This window comes from Rana temporaria, chromosome 4 (assembly GCF_905171775.1).
Source record: "Rana temporaria chromosome 4, aRanTem1.1, whole genome shotgun sequence".
NCBI classification, from domain to species: Eukaryota; Metazoa; Chordata; class Amphibia; order Anura; family Ranidae; genus Rana; species Rana temporaria.
The window spans coordinates 370450023-370467357 of NC_053492.1; the positions used below are offsets into that span (position 1 = coordinate 370450023).

At 43.3% G+C, this 17335-nt stretch overlaps 1 protein-coding gene across 2 annotated transcripts in view; it reads right to left on the bottom strand.

Annotated features, from left to right (window-relative positions):
• The window catches only part of TRIM67 (tripartite motif containing 67), a 117914-nt gene that overhangs the window by 21756 nt on the left and 78823 nt on the right, over nt 1-17335 (bottom strand). The window contains exon 6 of one of the 2 annotated variants that reach the window (XM_040350944.1): nt 7755-7900. In XM_040350944.1, the coding sequence (XP_040206878.1) occupies nt 7755-7900 (146 nt within the window). Of the gene's footprint in view, nt 1-7754; nt 7913-17335 lie in introns of both variants that reach the window. The other variant, XM_040350943.1, reaches the window with a different exon arrangement.

Sequence of the window (17335 nt, forward strand, 5' to 3'; positions counted from 1 at the left end):
CTTTACATTTCCTACACATTATAAAAGTAATATTATAATCAGTATATATTGCCCTCATCTAATTTAGTAATTTTGGATAGATAAAGGTTAATGGGACCCCAAAGGCCCAAAAAGACCATAAGAACATATAGGGGCAAAGGGACTATAGCGGTATTATAGTAATTTAGTAATTAGTTTGAATTGGTTACCTGTAGTTTACACAATGAGCTAATGGTTTGTGACACTTATTACAGTTAGGGCCAATGTTGATAGGCTTTTGTTTGCATTAGGCCTGCTTCTCTCCCTGTACTAGTGTATTGGAGCGCAAAATCAGCTTGAAGCAGGTCACATTCAGATCAAAAAGAGGTCAAATGCAGGTTAAAAGCATCTGTCATTAAATTCTAAATGATCTTAGAAATGTCTCAAGATGATTTCGAAAGCAGGCTGCATTTTTCCATCGCCACAAGCTCAAAGCCTATTGACATAGTCTCCTACACTCTTTGGGCCAGATTCAGGTACTTGCGCGGCGGCGTAACGTATCTCAAATTCAAATGCGGCGTGTATCATTTAAATTAGGCGCGTTCCCGCTCCGAACGTACTGCGCATGCTCCGTTTTTAAATTTCCCGCCGTGCTTTGCGCAAAATGACGTCGCACCAACGTAATTTTTTGAACGGCGACGTGCGTTACGTCCTTTCCTATTCCCGGACAACTTACGCAAAAAAAAAAAAGTTTTAAATTCGATGCGGGAACGACGGCCATACTTTAACATGGATGGTCTAATTTTACACCTCCTAAATAGCACTCGTAACTTTACGACGGGAAAAGCCGACTAGCGACGACGTAAGAGAATGCGACGAACGTGCGTACCTTCGTGGATTGCCGTAAATAGCTAATTAGCATACCCGACGCGGAAAACGACGCGAACTCCACCTAGCGGGTGTCGAAGTATTACATCTAAGATCCGAAGGCGTACGAAGCCGTACGCCTGTCGGATCTTACCCAAATGCCATCGTATCTTGGTTTGAGAATACAAACTAAAGATACGACGCGGGTAATTTGAAAGTACGCCGGCGTATCAGTAGATACGCTGGCGTACTCTCGCTGTGAATCTGGCCCTTTACTTTTATTGCTTGATCTAAAGAGGTTTTTTTTATACATTATGACCTTTTCATTCATCGAAACCTTTACAAATTATATTAGATAAAATTACACTGGCTTAAACCCTCCAAAAATGTAAAACAGCTTTTTATCATTATAAAAAATGTAAGGCCCTGTTTTCTCTGTAGTCAGTCCCTACACTTTCTTGTTCTGCCCTTTCCAATGCTCTTTTATCAGCTGTTGCCTGCTTTATACACCGGTGGGGTCAGCAACCAGTTACCATTCTGCCATCTCTATTCCCCTTACAAGTTCAGCCACCAATTTTGCTTCCTCTTTTTTCCCTCCTAACCAAGTATTAGCTGCTGCTCAGCCTCCTCTCCCAGGGGTTTATGTTCAGCTCCTTCTTTGGCCCCAATACCCTACAGCTCCATGTCTTCACACCCCGTCTCATTAATTAAGGGTTTTAGTGAGAGTAAATAATTTGTCTAACTAAAATATGGTCTGGCAGACCAGTAATGCCTAATAGTGTGTCATAAATTACTAAGAGACATGAGCAAATCAAAGTTCTTCACAAAATTAGATTACTTCTTGTCTCCTTGAGTGATGATACTCCTGCAACCGTATATTCCCTAATGAACCAGAGAAATCTTTACATTTTGGTTATGGGTCTATTTGGTGATAACTATCATTAAATACTTATATTACTTGTATACATACATAGTATTTTATTGGGGCATACAAGTTATTTTTTTGGTAATATGGTCTTGAAATATGATTGCATTTTCTGTGCAAACTTTATGCAAAAAGATATACCCAAACAAAACAAGCGAGGGGATGGTTTTCCTTTAGTCACTAGTGGATGCCCAATCTCTGGGAGGGGGGGGGGGGGTTGTTCTTTTTGTCTCATCTACAAACTTGTGCATTTGCAGCTTTAATTAGGCTCAGACTGTTGTGATTGTGCTTAGCAGCAGCCCAACAAGAGACCCTCTGTTGGGCTGGGGAAGTTGCTTTTCTGTCTTTATTTTTGATGCAGCCATCCTTCTGGTACACCACTATGTTTGACCTACTTTTTACATTAAACGTTTTGCTTTTAAAATACCCTTTGTAGTCCGTTCTTCATTTACGGTGGCCCTACACCCCAGTCATTGCATTATTACTTTCTGTGTCAGGCTACTATGAAAAACAGTATTAAAAAGTATTGTTTTTTTTTCCCAAAATGCAAACATATCAAATCCATATCACTTCCAACATCTATAAAAACTGATTATATAAATGAGATGCTCCCTACCTTTCAAAAATCCAAAGTGATTCCCTGTTATTAGATTATTGTCTGCCATATATATTTTTTGCCTTTAATATACCGTATCCTGCAATAATTTAAATATGGCAGAGGTCTGGTTTACTGGTCTATAGTTTCCCCTATTCCAGCCTTAAGGAGCTATCCCAGTTGAAAGAGAGTCTGAGAACACAAGATACATATAGGGCCAGATTCACGTAGAATCGCGGCGGCGTAACGTATCCTAGATACGTTACACCACCGAAATTTGTCATCGCAAGTGCCTGATTCACCAAGCACTTGCGATGAAAACCTAGGCCCGCGGCCTCCGGCGCAAGGCGGGCCAATTCAAATGGGCGTGTGCCATTTAAATTAGGCGCGCTCCCGGGCCGGACCTACTGCGCATGCTCCGTTTCCTAACTCCCGTCGTGCTTTGCGCGCCGTGACGTCATTTTTTTGAATGGCGACGTGCGTAGCGTACTTCCGTATTCCCGGGCGGCTTACGCAAACGACGTTGATTTTTAAATTTCGACGTGGGAACGACGGCCATACTTTAGACAGCAATACACTTGCTGACTAAAGTTAAGGCACCAAAAAAAAAGTGTAACTTTGCGACGGGAAACTAGCGTAGCGGCGACGTAGCGAATGCGAAAAACCATCGTGGATCGCCGTAACTGCTAATTTGCATACCCGCCGCTGGTTTACGACGCGAACTCCCCCCGGCGGCGGCCGCGGTATTGCATCTTAAGATCCGACAGTGTAAAACAATTACACCTGTCGGATTTTCTGGCTATCTATGCGTAACTGATTCTATGAATCAGTCGCATAGATAGAAACAGAGATACGACGGCGTATCAGGAGAAACGCTGTCGTATCTCATTTGTGAATCTGGCCCACAGTGGGCAATCAACAACAAAGGTTAATTCCTTTAGATAGATGCCATCTGGGTCAGATGCTTTATCTACCATAATCTTGTTTGCATGTAACTGCACCTCTTCCTGCATTAGGTAAGTAATGCTAAACAGGGAAAATTTGCTCATCTGCCCACAGTTTTCCATGACACTATTAACTCCTTTGTAAAGACAGATGGAAGACTTGTATGCACAATCTCAGCTTTTGATTTGTCTTTTCCAGTTTCCCAATTTATCTTTCAGAAGCGCTATATTAACCAGATTTTTTTTATTCAAGGTTTAGTTTATATATTTGCATAACCTTATGGGATTGGATTTAATAGCCAAACACTAGCATTTTAAAGGTTCAGCCTTTGCTAATGTAGTTTGTTATTGCGGCTTTTAAGTCTACTTCCTTAAACTTTAATGCAGTTGTGTATTTGTTTAAAAATAAATGTAAATTTATATACAGCTAGCATTTCATCATCCTGTCAGCATTTATGATGATATCATCGCTGCTCCCTGCATCAGTACACTGTGAATACAGGGCACCGTGGTGACACTTCCATGAAGACACACACCAGCGATGTGTCTTCAGTCTCATTGACTGAGAGCATCTTGTGCAAGAAAATAGGCACTGTTGGGGAAGCTCTGAATTTAAGGGTATTGCAGCTAGAGCGGCTTTTTTTTATTTCTTTAATCCTCCAGAAAACATTGTATTCTGGACATAGACTTTAATTCTAACAGAGAAAGTGGCATCACCCCCTAGCTGTTTTGTCTGGCAGGTGTAAGAATAAAAAATGCCACTAGACAGAATGACTAATCCTTCGGCAGATGAGTGTATGTGTATTAACAGCTTTAGCCCTTTTTCCGTAACCTCATTATTTAGTCATTTATTTTGGGTCATATAAAATATAAAACTCTCTGGTTCAAACATACTAGTTTTATTTTATTCTTAGAAAAGTTGTACTGTACCAATGGGAAATATGCCATACAATATCAAGGGAAAGGATCTTAAGGAGGAGGTTGATTTAATGTATAAAATCTAATCCAGGTGGCAATTTATACAGACCTCTTTCATTTGGTTTTCAAGCTACAGGTTCACTTTAGTCTGTATTTCTTGACTTTTATATGAATAAATACTACAAAGATGACATACACAGAGACATACTTCGAATTCATAAAGTATCAATCAAGTTAGAATTTTCCCTTGTCTTTCCTTAAAACTTCAGCTCAACTTTCTGGGGCAGCCACTAAAGAATTCCTTTCATTTGTTAAACTATATTTCACATTACTAATTCCTTAATTGTCTGAAAGCTTTGTGATACTAAAGTCTTATTCCAAATAGTTTGAAATATCTCCAAATCCAGTGTAACAATATAAATCTCTGACACATGTCACTATCTGGATTAGTAATTATTCTTTGGCTGGTACTTCAGAGAGACTCACAGTGATAGTATTACTCTAATCCTAAATGGATTTTACAGTAGTATTTCCCCTCTGAAGTACATACAGAAGTTCCATTAAAAGATAAATCGAGACAGCTCACTAAATATAGTGGGCATGCTATTTCTCACTCAGGAATTACAGCAGGTATAGCAACCCTGAAAATAATGTACACTTATCTTAATGTGTTACCTTATAAACATGCATAAACTTTTGCACACATCATATGTGTTAATATTTTTTTGGTAAAAATCCTTTTTTTAATGGTATGCGTCAAAATAGAACAACATGACAAGATAATAGGAATGGGTACAAATAGGCCATGAAGAACAATCCTCAGCAACACAAACCATAGTAAAAGAGTGTACAGAAGATTGCACTGCAATAGAAATGATTTGCTAGAAACATACATAGGTATACTTCCCAATCAAAACTACCATTAAAAGAAAATGTATTGAACCTTAATAAGTCCCAAATATGCCTTGAAGTAGCGGCTAGCAAAAAAAGTTCAGAAGTACAAGAATCAGAACCTGTGCACATGGCCTGCAATCTGTCATACCCACAATATCAACGCACACCATAAAGAGAAGTGTAAATCAGTAAATTCTTGCCTTTAGATAACATTTTTAAATATGTAAAATTCTAGTTCTATATTCTCCTGACTTTTTTTAATACCAGAATGCACTTTTTGCATCAATGTATATGCGCATACATGCACATATTTAAGAGCATAAAAATAATTTCCTCAGAAACAGATTTTTTTTAATTTTGGTTATGGATGTGCAACGCAGTGCTTGTTTACATACCTGTGTGTATGGCCCCATTAAAAATGATACACTTTGCATTCAGATCCATTAACAAAAAATGCTTTGAAATGAGTGTGTGTGTGTGTGTGTGTGTTTTTTTACGCCCGTGTTCATGGGGCCTTATATTTGTTTTGTGGATGCACCTTTCGTGTTGGATCTATTTGTGTGAAATTGTTGGTACTTTGAAGGTCTGTATATTCTGTATATACACATCTCTGTTGTGGATGCACTTCCCTTATGGGTTTGTTGTACAACATTACTGACACTTTTTTTCCCCTGCTGTAGAAAATTGAATCATGCTCTGCTGTTTTTTTTTGCCTTCCTCTGGATCAACTGTGGGTATGGAGTTGGGTGTATGGGATTGTACTGTGTTTTTTATTTTGTTTGTTTATTTTTTTTGTGGTTGAACTGGATGAACTTGTGTCTTTTTTGAACCTGACTAACTATGTAACTATGTGTAGCGCAGGCATTTTTGCCTTTTAATATTGTGCAATGTTATTTCATGACTAATGCTATAAATTCTATAAATTGGTATTTGGCACCATCTAGTGGTTAAAATGTGAAATGGACTTCATTCATTTTGTTTTTCAAGAGCACAGTGAAATATAATGCAAATCACTTACCCATGAACACTTGGGGCTGAAGTGCATGCTGGGTAGGATATAAAAGGTCTTGTGGTGGCCATCTTAGGTCTCTTGTTCCTGGGACGCATGGCCTGCCAGCAGAGCTCTGTATGTGTTCCATACAACATTGTGCTGAGCAGAACAGCAGCCTTTTATTTTTGCCTTACACCACAGCGTGCTGAAGCAGCAGTGTGGTCGAACTAGAGACCCTTGGAGGAGGTAACTGAGGACTCCCGGTTGTCTGTGAAACAGAACAACGTGACAGTGTGATCGAACCAGAGACCCTTGAAGGAGGTAACGGAGGACTCCTGGTCGTCTGTGAAACAGAGCAGCGTGACAGTGTGGTTGCAGAAAACAGACTGAGATCCTGTGGAGCGGAGGCATCCATCTGTCTGGACCTCGTGTGGTGAGAGGGCTCATGTCCAGAACTTTGTACTGTTTTTCACACACCTAGACTGACTGCATAGTGTTGCTGGGACCGGTAGTTCCATGGAACAGTTCAGTTAAATAGAGTCACATGTGCATAGGCCTCAAGCCTGATTTGATTGTTTGGTGACTGCCGCTGGAGGTGCATTTCTAGGAAGGAGTGCACAGATACTTTCCACAATTTAAGCTACAGTTCTATGTTATTCTACATTGCTTTATTGATCAGAGAACCCTTTGGATTACAATCTTTGTTTCACAATAGCGAGCAGAAGAATAGAAGACCAGAGACTATACTGTATTCTTACCGCAAGGCCTTGCGGTGCTGTTATCACTCACTAGAGACTGTAGGGGGAATATTGAGTTAATTATACTGTGATATATCATTCTTGCCGAATACTGTGTGCCGCATAGTGGGTTTCATAGTGTCTACATGGTGTGCTGGAAGTATGAAGGTGCCCAGTGCTGAGGTTGTTGCCTGAGCATCAGTCCCACTTGGAGACACTCCTGCTGAAGCAATACAGGTGGCTCTCAGGCGATTGCCATATACAACCTCTTGTCTCATTGTTGTCTACCAATTGTGATTCCATGCTAACATTAAAACCTGTTCTAGTAAAGTTACCTTTTGTTTTAACACAATCTGTTGTGAGGCTTGTTAATTCTCCAAGCAGGTGTAACAGTGTATGCCCGGGTGACAACACAGGTAAAGTGAATATAATCTGTGTCTATTTGCCTGTCTTTTTATTATTGAGCTTTACACCAGCACTGCACCACAGCTGTGTCAAGGGGAGTGAGACCAAATTATTGGGGGTGTTAAAGCAGAGTACAGGCCCAATCAATTACCAGCGGCTCCTTCGGGGGTAGCGCTACATATGTAACTATGTAACAGGCTGCTCTGCTGGAGGAGAGTAAAGGCCTGTGTCAAGGGACTTTTGTTCACTTCAATCAGGTGTGTATTTCTATACAAGTCTATGGGAAGAAAAAACCTACTTGCAGCAGCCAGACACTTGATGCCATCAACACAAGGAAAAAGCCCATCAACACAGGCCAAACCACAACACCATATTATACTGCATGTCTGTTATTATCACTTAGCTTAGCCAGAAGAAGAAACAGTTTTACAGCTTGGCAGTTGACATTATATAACTTAGCGGTTTTTACTATAACATTCTGCATTTTTTTCAAATGACTGAAAAATATGTCCTTGCTTACCCTAAATAGGCCTCCATCTCCATCATCCAGTTCAAGAATATATCCATCTACAGGGTTGTGGGCAAAGGGTGGCATTCTCCATGCTAGAGTGACACTGTTATTTCTAGTGCAGCATTTCTCCAGTTGCAGTAATGGTACTGGGGGCACTGTAATGGGAACTGAGTACAGATTAGTGTAACTCTGCCCTTGCGTCCCCAGCTGTTTTATACAGGTGAATTCTTGTGCTAAAATATAGAAACACACTACCAAAGAAATGATCATGAAGTCTCAAGACTAAGATGGCTGACACTATGCACCTTTTTACTTTAAGACATTAAAGGTACAGTTTGTCCAGATGTAAAGTAATTACAGTGATTTTAATGATGCTTAGACAATGAGAACAAATTATAAGCCACGTGAATATATTAAAGGAGTTGTAAAGGAAACATTTTTTTTTGCTGAAATGACTGTTTACAGGTTATAGAGACATAATAGTTAACTGATTCCTTTTAACAAATGATTAAAAATAGATAAAAAATCAATCATATAATGTACCTACAGTTTCAGTTTCGTTTTTGCATGCTGTTTCCTGGTTCTGTGATGTACAGAGACTCAGAGCCAATACAGGGCAGTGATGGTTTGTAAAATGAAACTGATTGGTGCTAAGGGGTTTTAGACACAGAGTAATCACACCTCATTGATTAGTGACCACAGAGAGAAAGCTCCCATGACTTTTTTCATCAGGAAACAGACAACCAGGAAGTGTTCAGAACAGAGAAGGATTACAGCAACATCAGAGCAAAAACGAACAATGAGGACATGAAACCAGGACTGCAGTAAGGTAAAGGAAGCTATTTAGCTAAAAAAAATATTCCTTTAGTGACCCTTTTAGGTTTTTGAAGAAAGCTATCCAGCCTCCGATTACTTTAATTTGTCTATATACTATTAAAATATTTTCATATTACAGAGTCAGTGTTCAAACTATGCTTAAATAAAACATATTTGTTATAACATACAGTTAAACTAAAATGAATAAAGCTGAAAATGTAACATAAAGTCCCATTCACACTTGTGACTATTAGAAGACCATGAAATACTGAAAAATATGCGAACAACCATATACAAAGCAACAACTGACAGCACCAGCAGCCATTCATATATCGAACATTCAGCAAACTGCTGCATTCAAGGCCAAAAATGCTCTTAACAATATTTTGTTTTGGCCATTTTGCCCTAAAAAATAACTTTTAAAAGACCTGTAGGAAAGGCAATTTTCTTTTTAATTTCAAACATTTGCATTGGTTATGGCTTGTGTATATTTTTAAAACAAATTAATGGTGCTATCGTAAAAAGAAAAATGTTTTAAAAGAAAGTAATTTCTTACTGATTCAATACTTTTAAATGTTAGTGTACATAGGGCTTCCCCAACCATATTAGATATGACATAAACAGCCTTAAAGTAACATTAAAGCTTTGGGGGTTTTTTCCCTGTAAAATAACAAACATGTTTTACTTACCCCCCTGGAGCACTGATCCTCTTTTTCTGGGGTCCCTCGCCAGCGCTCCTGGCTCTTCCTCTGCGATGAGTGCCACCATAGAAACCTGCTTCCTACGGGGGCAATTTATGCAGGCTTGTTCCCCAGATGCACTGTCTGTGTGCTCGGCCTCGCCAGCCGCTTTCAAGCCTAGCTACCAGCTGGTTGATCAAAAAATAATATTTTTTTTTTTACATATTTCTCCATCCATACATTCGAGGTGGATAAAGGATACCTCCTTGTTGCTCAATTGTATTTTAAGAACTAGATCAGAGCTGATTGGTTGCATGCGCTGATCGAACACAAATTTTCCAACAGTCCCGTTCGAGCTCACTAAATCGAATCCTCTCAAATGGAAATAGCCATAAATTGATCTAAATTCAGCCTGTTCCTGCGAAAGCGGCTACATTTCAATCCATCTAGGCTCATACAACATGCCTTAAAAATTGTTCTAATCTAATTTTAGCAAAACATTTTGAGTTTTCTACTTTTTTTTTTTTTTTTTTTTTTAGAACAATTTCTTCTATATTGTAAAGGGGAGGGAAAAAAAAAAACCTACTAAGATATAGTGAAAAATATAGGGGTTAATTCCCCTTATTGTGTATTTACATAAGTGTACTAAAACAAGATGGAATTGTGAGGAAAAAAACACCGAGTCCATCTAGAATAATAGTGAAAAAGTGTGGGGATTAATTCCCCTTGTTGTGTATTTACTTAAATGTATAATAATAAAAAAAAAATAGATAAAAAGAGAGAGAAGAAAAAAAAAAAAAACACAACCCAGAGACACCATAGTCAGAAGGAGAATAAAATACATACCCCTATATTGTGAGAAAAAGAGAACAAAAGTAGAAGCAAACAAGACATTCTATTACAGGGGCTATAATTTCCCCCTATTGTGCACATTACCCACATTTGAGATATAAACCCCCACTACCAATAGGAAGGGGAAAAAAAAAAAAGGAAAAACAGGAGAGAGGGGGGGGGGGACTCCAGGAGGAATCCTACCAACGGTCTCCCCTATTCCCCCTCACCCCCTCCTCCCTCATCTCCCCCCCCCGCCCCACAGCCCTGAAATCCCTCCATCTCCTCCAAATCATCTCATATCTTGGCCCAGACTCTACCCGAAAGGACCACAGCTCCTCCATCACTTTCATTTTATCAATTTCTTGGAGCCATTCCCCTATCGTGGGTACTCTTTTTTCCCTCCAATTCCTAGGTATTAGTGCCTTGGCTCCGTTCAATAGAAACGGGACCAAGGAACCTCTATACTTTTTCCTGGACATACTCGTAGTGTGGAACAAACATTCCCATGGATCATATCTTATCTCATATCCACTGATTTTTTTTATCAGTCCTAGTATCTCCCGCCAATATACCTGTATGAGGGGGCATTGCCACCATATATGGGCATGTGTTCCCTCCATCCCGCACTCTCTCCAGCATAAGGGGGAGGCCTCACTATTCATTCTATGCAATTTAATTGGTACGTAGTACCATTTAGTAAGTAGCTTATAATTGGTTTCTTTTACTTTTGTGTCCATCGTTGTAGCCTGGACATATTCTAGTACCTGTCTCTTCATCTTATTGGATATGGTTTGATTGAGTTCCTTTTCCCAACTTTCTATTATTTTCAATTTCCCTAGCTCTATCTTGGTTGTCAACATTTTGTAGAAACTTGATATTCCCCCTTTCCCAGATTCTCCTTGGGTCATAAGTTTTTCCCATTGATTTAGTTCATTCATAGCTCGCAAGGGCTTTGACAGAGTGCCAACAAAATGTTGTACTTGTCTGTGTCTCCACCTATCTCCTGGGTACTGTCCATATTTCTCTTGGAGTTCACCCACCGAACACACTTCATTTCCTTTTAATATATCCTTCAACCTTAAAGTGTCTGAGGTTGCCCACCTCCGGTATAATCCCCCCTCCTTACCAGGCGGGAAGTAATGCGTACCTGTAAGTGGCAGCAGCGGGCTATTATAGGGCAATTTATTTTTCTTACAGACCTTATCCCATATTCTAAAAGTTTCTTTTGTTATTACAGGCGTATCCAGGGGTAGTCCTCTATATTGCCTTGGTACCCATATTATATTCCCCAACTCTTTTTTACTTAAACTTTCTTCAACTTCTACCCACTTTTTTTTGCTTCCACCCTCCCCCTGCACCCAATCTGTAATCCTCCTCAGTACCGCTGCCTCATAGTACCTTCTGAAATCCGGCATCTGAATTCCTCCTTCCTCTTTAGGTCTAATCAGAGTCTCCACTGCTATACGCGGCTTTTTTCCCCTCCATATAAAACCTCCTATTATCTTTTCCAAGATTTTAAAATATATTTCTGGAATTTTTATCGGAAGTGTTTGAAAAATAAAAAGAACTTTCGGCAAAATCATCATTTTTATAGTACTCACCCTTCCCCACCATGATACTCTGTCTATATTATATCCTTTTAGATCTGATCTTACTTTATTCAATAATAGTATATAATTGTCCTCATAGAAATATCTTTCCATGCTGGACAAGTATACCCCTAGATATTTCATCCTCCTCTGCTTCCATTTAAATGGGTAAAGCCCCTCAAGTTCCCTAGGATCCTGTGGGCTTAATGATATACTTAGTATCTCCGTTTTATCTTTATTAATTTTGAGATTAGAAATCTCGCCATACTGTTCATATTCCCTCATTATTTTAGGCAGTGTCTCCCTGGGGTTCGATACGAATAGCATCATGTCATCCGCAAATGCGGATATCTTATGCTCCCTTCTCTCCAGTTTTATCCCTTCTATTTCCTGATTCGTCCGTATTGTTTCCAGTAAAGGCTCCAATGAGAGGACGAATAAGAGAGGCGAAAGCGGACACCCCTGCCGGGTCCCATTACCTGTTTGAGTTTTCTACTTAAAGAAGTTCGAAAGCTAAAACATTTTTTTTACCTTAATGCATTCCCTGTATTAGGGTAAAAAAACTTGGTATGCTCCCCCACCTCCCTAAATACTTATCTGTTCTTCAATCAATCCAGCACTGTGCACGGCTGCATCTCTTCTCTCAGTTGTTTTCATTTTGAAGCTGCTACAGCCTATTTATAAAAAAGACTGTGAAATGCTAGCAGCTGCAGAGTGGGATCCTTGTTGTCTGTGGGGAAGCATTGCAAGTCTGACACCCTCCTTCCCCTCACTGAGTCAGACCTAAAGCTCTGTAATTAGCAAAGCTCATGTTCCTGCTAAGCAGAAAGCTTGGGATCTGGCTCATCAAGAGGCATTTCAGAGATTGTTGTTATCACACAGAGAACAAGGGTCCCCACTTTGCAATATGCTGGCAGGACACACGTTTTTCTATCCAGGCTGTTGCTGCATATGTAAAAAACAACAACACACTGCAAGACTTTGCACACCCTATTTCTTGATACACCTGGTATGTGTTAAACTAACTTAAACTGAAAACTTAATTGGGGTTTAAGACGTCATTTATTCTTTTTAAATCTGGTCATACACATGTTGCACCCTCTAGTGTGCTAATAGCAGTAGTACATGCAAATGTATCTGGCCCAGGGATAACCCTGAGGCATGGAATCTGGGTCAGGGTTATTAGAGTTCCGGACTGGATCACTCATCCTGGCATCTCTTTGGTGCCACCCCTGTTTCTAGCCTCCTGGGCGGTGTTCCCGAGTCTGACTCGGGGTGAGATTTTTGGGCTAGGATCGGTAACCCCGAGTCAGACTCGGGCTTGCCTCGCTGGATGTACAGGGAGTTTTACTTACCTTGTCCCTGGATCCCACCGCGCTGTGTGAGCGAGCGGGACCTCGCTCGATTCACACAGCGTCCTCCTGTGCCGCCGATCTCCATTCCCTGCGACGTTACGACGCACGGGGACGGAGAACGGCACCAAATTTAAAAAGGTAAACAAACACTTTACATACAGTATACTGTAATCTTATAGATTACAGTACTGTATGTAAAAAAAACACACACCCCTTGTCCCTAGTGGTCTGCCCAGTGTCCTGCATGTCATTTTATATAATAAAAACCTTTTTTTCTCCCTGCAAACTGTAGATTGTCCATAGCAACCAAAAGTGTCCCTTTATGTCAAAAATAGTTTTAGATCAGCTAGAAAACAGCGATAATAAATTATAATCACTTGCAGAATTGTGCGATAGCGATTTGTGGGGAAATTTGTCATAAACAAATAATAATAATGACAACGACAATTCTGCAACTGAGCAAATTTCAGTGATTTTGATTTGATTACATTATTGAATAATTTTTATTATAATTATATTATTATTTGTTATAATTATTTATAGTTATTTATTATATTATAATTTATAATTTTGTTTTTAAAAAAATGTCATACCCGGGATGCCTATTAGAATCTTGTTTGGTCAGAGTTATTTCTAAAAATTACAGGCCTACAATATAAAACGCCAAATTTCCTTGCAAATAATGGTACCGCTTTCAGCATGTTTTTTCTGAAAGAATCATACCACCAGGGAGGCTAGAGTGTTGGAGAACATTCTAGAAGAGAGTAGGCGGAATCTAGGAGGGGTTGCCTTGAATATTTAGGGGCCCTTAGCCAATCCCCAGGAAGTGGTCCTGGCAGGGGACTAAGGATCCCTAAAATAGGAATAAGCCATGCCAGTCAGAGAGTTGGGTGGAAGATAGAGAAGCAGTGCTAAGGGGAGTCTGTCAGTGGTCCTTAAGGGACCCCTGCTGGGGAGGGGTTTTACTCCAGACTGGAGCTCAGTAGGATGGCCTGGAAGGATCCCACCACAGGCAGTTGGAGGGGCCCTACCTAGGGTGACCACGTGTCCCGGTTTGCCCGGGATCGTCCCGTAATATACACTTTTGTCCCGTGTCCCGGGAGCCTTCAAACCGGGACAATGGAGAGTCCCGGAATCAACTGCCTGCCACACTCACTGCCGCTGCTGCAGCTGTAATTAAATGATTCTAAATCACTGGTTGCTAGGGAAGCCCCGCTTGGCTTGTAGCAACCAGTGACGTCACCGCAGTGTCCCGCTCTCTCTGCGGCTCCGACTCCACCCCCATCTCCTCCTCCTCCAGCGGTCAGCCGCGGTTCTTGCTGCAGAGAGAGCAGCAGCATAACAGGCAAGTGAGTCACTCACCGTTAGCGGCACAGACCAAGACCTCCTCCTCCTCCCCTCCAGGCCTCGGTTGCTCAGCTGGACTCGATCCGCCGCCCGTCCTGAGTCCCGACCTCCCGCGAGTCCCGACTTCCGCTGCGCCGCGGCGCCGGCCATCCTTGGAGCAGGGGCAGAAAAGGTAGGTGCAGGGGAGGGGGGGGGGGTTGACCATGCAATGGGGGGAGATATTATACAGTCCAGATTACAATTTGCAGGGGCAGCAGAGGTGACAGTGAGAGAGGGGGGAGGGGGGGTTGCATGGTGCACCCCCCTTTCTCTGTCACCTTTGCTGCCCCTGCAAATTGTAATCTGGACTGTATAATCTCTCTCTACCCAGTCCTCTGTCACCCAGTCACTCTGTCACCCAGTCACTGTCACCCAGTCACTCTGTCACCCTGTCCCTCTGTCACCCAGCTCTCCGTCACCCAGCTCTCCGTCACCCAGCTCTCCGTCACCCAGTCACTCTGTCACCCAGTCACTCTGTCACCCAGTCCCTCTGTCACCCAGTCCCTCTGTCACCCAGTCCCTCTGTCACCCAGTCCCTCTGTCACCCAGTCCCTCTGTCACCCAGCTCTCCGTCACCCAGCTCCTCTGTCACCCAGCTCCTCTGTCACCCAGCTCTCTGTCACCCAGTCCTCTGTCACCCAGTCACTCTGTCACCCAGTCACTGTCACCCAGTCACTCTGTCACCCAGCTCCTCTGTCACCCAGTCACTCTGTCACCCTGTCCCTCTGTCACCCAGCTCTCCGTCACCCAGCTCTCCGTCACCCAGTCACTCTGTCACCCAGTCCCTCTGTCACCCAGTCCCTCTGTCACCCAGTCCCTCTGTCACCCAGTCCCTCTGTCACCCAGCTCTCCGTCACCCAGCTCTCCGTCACCCAGCTCCTCTGTCACCCAGCTCCTCTGTCACCCAGCTCTCCGTCACCCAGCTCTCCGTCACCCAGTCACTCTGTCACCCAGTCACTCTGTCACCCAGTCCCTCTGTCACCCAGTCCCTCTGTCACCCAGTCCCTCTGTCACCCAGCTCTCCGTCACCCAGCTCTCCGTCACCCAGCTCCTCTGTCACCCAGCTCCTCTGTCACCCAGCTCTCCGTCACCCAGCTCCTCTGTCACCCAGCTCCTCTGTCACCCAGTCACTCTGTCACCCAGTCACTCTGTCACCCTGTCCCTCTGTCACCCAGCTCTCCGTCACCCAGCTCTCCGTCACCCAGCTCTCCGTCACCCAGTCACTCTGTCACCCAGTCACTCTGTCACCCAGTCCCTCTGTCACCCAGCTCTCCGTCACCCAGCTCTCCGTCACCCAGCTCCTCTGTCACCCAGCTCCTCTGTCACCCAGTCACTCTGTCACCCAGTCCCTCTGTCACCCAGCTCTCCGTCACCCAGCTCCTCCGTCACCCAGCTCCTCCGTCACCCAGCTCCTCTGTCACCCAGTCACTCTGTCACCCAGTCCCTCTGTCACCCAGCTCTCCGTCACCCAGCTCCTCTGTCACCCAGCTCCTCTGTCACCCAGTCACTCTGTCACCCAGTCCCTCTGTCACCCAGCTCTCCGTCACCCAGCTCCTCTGTCACCCAGCTCCTCTGTCACCCAGCTCCTCTGTCACCCAGTCACTCTGTCACCCAGTCTCTCCGTCACCCAGCTCTCCGTCACCCAGCTCTCCGTCACCCAGCTCCTCTGTCACCCAGCTCCTCTGTCACCCAGTCACTCTGTCACCCAGTCACTCTGTCACCCAGCCCTCCGTCACCCAGCCCCCTGTCACCCTGTCACCCAGCCCTCTGTCACCCAGTCCCCTGTCACCCAGTCCCCTGTCACCCAGCCCTCTGTCACCCAGCCCTCTGTCACCCATCCCCCTGTCACCCATCCCCCTGTCACCCATCCCCCTGTCACCCAGCCCCCTGTCACCCAGCCCTCTGTCACCCACTCCCCTGTCACCCAGCCCTCTGTCACCCTGTCCCCTGTCACCCATTCCCCTGTCACCCAGTACCCTGTCACCCAGTACCCTGTCCCCTGTCACCCTGTCCCCTGTCACCCAGTCCTCTGTCACCCAGTCCTCTGTCCCTCTGTCACCCAGCCCTCTGTCACCCAGTCCCCTGTCACCCAGTCCCCTGTCACGGGCCCGCTGATTTCATGATACGCCCCTGCCCCCAAAACTGGTAAAAAAACATATTTTTTTTGGGGGGGGGGGGTGTCCCTGAATGGCAGTTTGGAAATGTGGTCACCCTAGCCCTACCTAGAGAGGCAGTAGGAGCAAGGAGAGACAGTGGGTAGATCAGCACGGTGCAGGGACAGAGAAGGGGAGATACTGCAAGCTGTAGCAGCCACAGGGAAGCAGAAGGTGGTGTGAGATACAGTTTACTCCACATGTGCTACTATAACAAGAGACTGAGAATTCCTAGCCTGTGATGGGCTGTTGCTGAGCTATCGACAGACTGCTAAGGGTAGTGTGCCCATGATGACCCGTGTTCATAGCCAAAATTGCCTACAATGGGCACATAAGCACCAGAACTGAACCATGGAGCAATGGAAGAAGTTGACCTGGTCTGAAGAATTCAAAAATAATTTGAGGAACACAACAACAAGTTGAGGTTTTTCACTTGGCCTCCAAATTATGCAGCTCTCAAGCTAATCGAGGATCTGTGGGATGTGCTGGGAAAATAAGTCCCCGCGCAGCAACTTACAGGGCTTAAAACCTGCTACTAAAGGCTTGGTGCCAGATACCACAGCATACCTTCAGAGAGAGTATAGAGATCAATGACAGGTTATATATGGCTGATATACGCACTATATTACCAAAGTATTGAGACACCTGCCTTTACACGCACATAAACATTAATGGCATCCCAGTCTTAGTCCCGATTGGGTTCAATATTGAGTTGCCCCCCCTTTGCAGCTATAACAGCTTCCACTCTTCTGGGAAGGCTGTCTACAATGTTTAGGA